The 5,775-nt window shown below is 34.3% G+C and overlaps 1 protein-coding gene across 1 annotated transcript; it reads right to left on the reverse strand.

The window, feature by feature from the left end:
• Positions 1-721: 721 nt before the first annotated feature.
• LOC113756000 (aquaporin NIP1-1-like) lies at positions 722-3,288 on the reverse strand. The gene is made up of 5 exons (XM_027299826.1): positions 3,139-3,288; positions 2,480-2,704; positions 1,945-2,133; positions 1,520-1,581; positions 722-941 (listed from the first exon to the last, which is right to left on the reverse strand). Exons 1-5 carry the CDS (start codon positions 3,286-3,288, stop codon positions 722-724), a joined length of 846 nt encoding a protein of 281 aa, XP_027155627.1.
• Positions 3,289-5,775: the final 2,487 nt, after the last annotated feature.

Genomic DNA, 5,775 nt, shown 5'->3' on the forward strand with positions numbered 1-5,775 from the left:
GACAGGAGTGAGATTTAAGAAGCGAGAAGAGAAAAGGGAGATTAGATGCTAGAACATCAAATTCCTACTTGTGAAATGGATTGATATTTTCCTTCCCAGTACTTGGGAAATAAGAAGTTATCTGTCTGAATATCATAGTGTATGTGCATAATTGAAAATTTTCATGTTTTTTTCTTTTTATGTCAAATAACGTTTCATAAAAAAAATGACGTTTCATATCTTCATGACCAAATATATGTCTAAATATAATAATGCATGTGCATGATTGAAAATTCAACATGTTATTATATTTAGGCATACATCATTATATTTAGGTAATGATGGTAGTTATTTTTGCAGGTAAGTTGACCTAATGAGATGAGAGTTATGTTTTAAACCTAATACGACTTTTCTAAAACACTAACTATCAAATTATGTTAAGCTATGTATCATATCATTTTTCTATCTACTTGTGTAAAATTCAATCGTTCATCAGGTGTTCTATCTATTTGTCTAACAAGATGGTTCATGTTTCTATCTATTTAGATTTTTTGACATCTCGTCATCTTCATTCATCTTTGCACAAAATTGAAAGCATATAATCTTATATTACTATAGAATGTTGCAAATTTTGTTCTTGCACATGAGAACCACTCCACACAACCCCCCCCCCCCCAAAAAAAAAAACAAAAAAAGGAAAAAAAGAAAAGAAAAGAAGGATGATTGAGTAAGGCTTTACATTTCAGTTAGAGTTGACGGGGGCTGAGTCTTTTAGGAATGATCCACTCTTTAAAACTTCACGCAAAGGCTTGTCTGTGAACCGGATGATATCATAAACCCAAGCTCCAGATATGGCCCCTGCAGTGGGGCCCAGAATGTATACCCACAAAGATTTGTAATTGCTTGACACAATTGCTGGGCCCAACCTTCCCGCTGGACTCATTGATCCACCAGAAATCGGCCTGATTCATCAAGACATTAATACAAGTGTGCTTGATCAGAAGCTTCGGCATAACACACTAACTTCTTCGGAAAATATGGGAAATACGAGTGTACGACTTCAAATGTTCTAGGCTCTCTAATCTGTTGGTAGAGGATTTTTTTTTCCTAATCGTTTGGATTGCAAAAAGTGTTTCGACAAATATACAAAGTGTACTACGAATGAAAAAATGATTAGTCCTTTATCCATTGACAGTATACAAATTAGTTTCAGATGATACAGGTTACACGTGTAAAATTTTAAATTATAATTTAAATTGAGATTAATAGTCATGTATTTAGACCAAAAAATGTATGCTATATTAGCATAGAGTAGAGTAATCAAGAGAGAAGCTGAAAAGGCTTTGGACATATGCATCAGATCTTTAGTTGGAGTGAGTATGCTGATGAAATGAATCTTGAATGTTAAGAGGGTCAAGTTCCAACAAGTTTGCAATTACAAAATTCAAAATCAACCCTTTAAGCACTAATGCATTGGTATATTAAAATCAATGGCAACAAATAATCAAACCAAAGAATCAATTAATTAATCAGCATGTACCCGGCAATCATCACATTCACTATAACGGTAGCTCCGACGGCGAGACCCGCAAGTTCTCCAATCTGTTTAAGCAACCAAAACTAAAATAAGTTAGCAAAGAATTAAACCACGTATTAGGCTCTGCTATCTAAATATATGATGTATTAGTAGTAATCAATGAGTTCAATATGTCTGTGTCACAAGGCCTTTATTAATGAAAACACGTAATTATCTTTAGTATGTACAAGTCATTAGAATAAAATTTAATTTAGAATGATAAAGAAGAATCAAATTGGATGAGTTGTCTTGTAGCTACCTGAAATCCCCAGTCAAATCTATGTGTTCCTTCTTCCAACTTAATCAAAATCATAAGTATATTATTCATTAGATTAATTGACTTTTTATGCACTGAGAAAATAATCGAGTCAAGGAAAAGAAGTACTAACAGCTCGATTATCTGTGGCAACTCCACAAATGACGAACATTAGGTAAAATGTGATTATGAATTCCAAAGCTAGAGATTGCACATCACTTCCATGGGGGAGTGGCCCTGCAAAGTGATCTTGGAATAGTAATCTTAGAGTTCCACTTGCCAGAGTTGATCCAAGGACTTGAGCTGAGATGTAGGCTGGTACCTAAGCAAAGAAAATCATACCTAACATTTACCAAAATGTGATTAACAAGACAAATTACTCCACCAAAGAGGAAGGGGTTCACCGATTTTTGTAGGGAAACAAGATCTTATAGCAAATAGAGCTCAACTATACATTAACCCACAATTTCTTGTGTGGACCAAGTCAGAAAGCGTTTCACTTTCAACAGCAAGTAGATGGGATGGATTGAGAAGTTCATCAATTCATTTGCTCAACAGTCAAAATTTTTTCTTTTCCTTTTTTTTTTATTTAAAAAAAATTCTGTCATGCCTGAGGATATTAAGGATAATTTGTTTGATAGAGTACATAAATGCCTTAATTACACTACCTGTTTCCATGGGAACCTTTTGCAGGTGGCAAAAGCAATGGTTATAGCTGGATTTAAATGTGCACCGGAGATGTGGCCAACTGAGTAAACAACCACCATCGCCGCCAGCCCCCACACAACTGATGTCCCCGGAAACGTAATTATATTGTCCCTTGCTGCATTAATCACCACCGAACCGACACCGGCAAATATCAAGTAATATGTACCTGCTATCTCTGCTACAAGCTGTTATACCAAATCAAAAAAAGAAGAAGAAAAGAACAACAAAAATAAATGTTAAATTAAGTATTTCATAGTAAAGATCTTGGAACAATTTGGTCTAGGTACAAAACGTTACCATGAAATTTACTTGGAGCATTAAACGTAATATATTAATCTTAACTATGGTATTGATGGATATGATTTAAACTGAAACTCAAAAGAAGAAAATGTTGATGCCTAACTAATCCAATTATTTTGGAAAAAAAATTGAGAAAAATGATTACAAGAAATGAGAAGCAAAATTGAGAAATGGGATGCCTTTAAAAATTTGAAATTTGTCGCAAAAAAAAGAAAAGGAAAAACTTTCTTGAATTTGATAGAAAATGACTAGCCGTTTTGGCATGTGAATGAATGAGGGAAGAATTGAAGCTGGAATTTGCGAGAGATTAATAATTCACCTTTTGCATAAAAGGGACGGTGAAAAGGAAGCCGGAAGTATCAGAAATGGTTTTGGATTCGGCGTTCTTCACATCTTTGTGACTCAAATCCTCATCTTTAACGTCCAAAGCCACCCCATGATTGCCATTAGCTCCTGATGCCTCAGCCATAAACTAGTTACTTTTGATTTCAGTGGTAAAGGAAAATATTAGTATATATTATCGTGCAATGCAGGCATTTTGATCCTCCATTTAAATTGAAAGGATCCAATTGTCTTTTATGTGCTGTTCGGTTTCAGACATCAATTCAGAAGTTTGCTTTTAACCTGACAATCTATATTAGTTGTACGATTCAATGGTGCATGAAAAAAAGGATTTTAACTTCTCCCAGAAGAAAACAGTGAAAAAACCTATAGACAAAGACTCCAGAATCATGCCTGAGAGATCCGGCATAAATGCATTGTTAAGTAACTCGTGTTGCATAGGCGGCTCCTTCCATTCTGGCAGATTTCTTGAGGTAATTTGGATCAATGGTATTGATTTTGACCTAATAATATTAAATTAACTTGGAAGCCTCACTGGAGAATTTTCAGCTAATCTTCATCTCGATAATAGCATTGTTTGTTTCTCCCACAAAAATACAAAAAAAAAAAAAGGAAAAACAAGTCTTCTTCTTCTTCTTCTCTATCGGCTAGTGGGGATAAAGAACAAATGGAACAATGTTGTTTTGTCCTTGCATTAAAACAGCAATGACTGTCTCTTATAATGATATAACTCTTCTTTGGTTTATTTAGTTGGGAATATGGTTCCACAAAATTGCTTGATGGGTTTAAGGTTGTTTTGATGATACATACAGAATAAGGGATTCACGATTGTTATTCTGCTGCCGAAATGTCCATAATAAGAACAACAATAAAGCCGTCTTCGTAAGCTTGTATTCGAGGGCTGCAATCACTTAAAAGCCTAGGTCAATAATCTGATTGATTTCAACAGAAAAACATGCTTCAATAAAATACAGCGCACTTTTATTAATAAAAACTGTACTAATAGCAGAAATTACATCGGACATATGCATGGATATGATGGATCTAACAAAATAACAAAAAATATAGATCTCGAAAATTAATAAAAATTTTCACTGTCAAACTCTTAACGTATACAAATATCAAATAAAACAATGTAATCCCGAAAACATCCATGAATGTTTCTAATCGCCAAATCTGCTAATGAACATATTGATAACATCAATTTTAGTTGTCTCCCTCCCCAATCTAACGAGGCAAATAGGTACTGGAATATATAAATTCTTGTTATCAAATATTTAGAAGTTCCAAAAGTATATTCCACTTAGTGTTGTTGTAATCCCAATTATGCTGGCTTTTTAACAGAGTGTAAATTAATCAATTGTGCTCTTTCTTAATCTGTTAGTCATCAGTTAGCTATATATATATATATATATATATATTCTTAATGGCTTTTCCAATTGAACTTACAGCTGCAGGTACTACGGCACCTGCCTTGAGCAGAATATGAGATGGCTACTATGAAATAAAGCGTTGAATTTTCAATTATGCGTATACATTATCATATTTAGGCATGAAGGCATGAAACTTTTACATGACATAAAAAGGAAGAAAGAGACATGAAATGTTTCAATTATGCGCATACACTATGATATAGAGGTAGATAAAAGTTTTAGCTTCCTATTTCACATGTAGCGGCAACTGGCAAGGAAAAATATCAATCCATTTCACAAATAGGTCATAGACATTCCGGGTTCTAATCCCTCTTTCCCATTCCTACTTCTTAAATTCCATATTTTCCTTAATTAAAAAAAAAGAAAAATATCGATCCATTTTCTCTATCTCTACCAAAAGAAGGTAACACTTGCGTTTTGCAAGGTTGTTATATCAATAGCATTCTTATTTATTTATTACCCTCCCACCCTTTTTTTCATACGTTTCCATCCCTCAACTACCAGACATGCGATTCAAATCCTGAACATTACTTCAAAACATTGTTATATCAATAGCAGTCATTCACTCATCTGTAATATGTATCAAGCATTCCACAGAAAATGCTCAAACTACATACAAGTCAAGAACATTGCTCCTGCTCTAACAGCATGCAAGCTACATATGGCAAACTCCAAGGAATGTAATGCCACAAAGCGCAATGGACTATCTTTTAACAGCAGCGAGTTTCTCATACAGGTCCTCAATTCCCCCCTACAAACAAAAATAAATGAGGAAAAAAAAAATAGCATCATTGCAGGTTTTTTTCCCACTTCCAAGAATGTTGAGTGGTCGGTTTAGGAAGAAACACATGGAAGCAAGCAAAACAAGGAGGAGCGGAGTTAGGTTACCTTGTAGTGCGTAAGTAACTTATCTCTTTTCTTCTTCAAAGTTGGAGTCACCAAATCTTTTTGCAGCTCAAAAGGTTGGGGTTCCAGAATGATTCCTTTGATATGCTCAAAGCCTCTCAGCTGAAATTGTATAAGATCAGAAGTTGAAAAAGATGCTATACTTCATTTATGTTCAACAAACAATATCATATAACCATCAGATACTAGATAGTCATCTAGGATGAGGCAATGAGAGATATCCTACAACGTTTTGAGTTTTCCAAAGTAAACTGAGAAGGATGATGTTTACAGTC

The sequence above is a fragment of the Coffea eugenioides genome, unplaced genomic scaffold (genome assembly GCF_003713205.1).
Source record: "Coffea eugenioides isolate CCC68of unplaced genomic scaffold, Ceug_1.0 ScVebR1_18;HRSCAF=85, whole genome shotgun sequence".
Taxonomy (NCBI): Eukaryota; Viridiplantae; Streptophyta; class Magnoliopsida; order Gentianales; family Rubiaceae; genus Coffea; species Coffea eugenioides.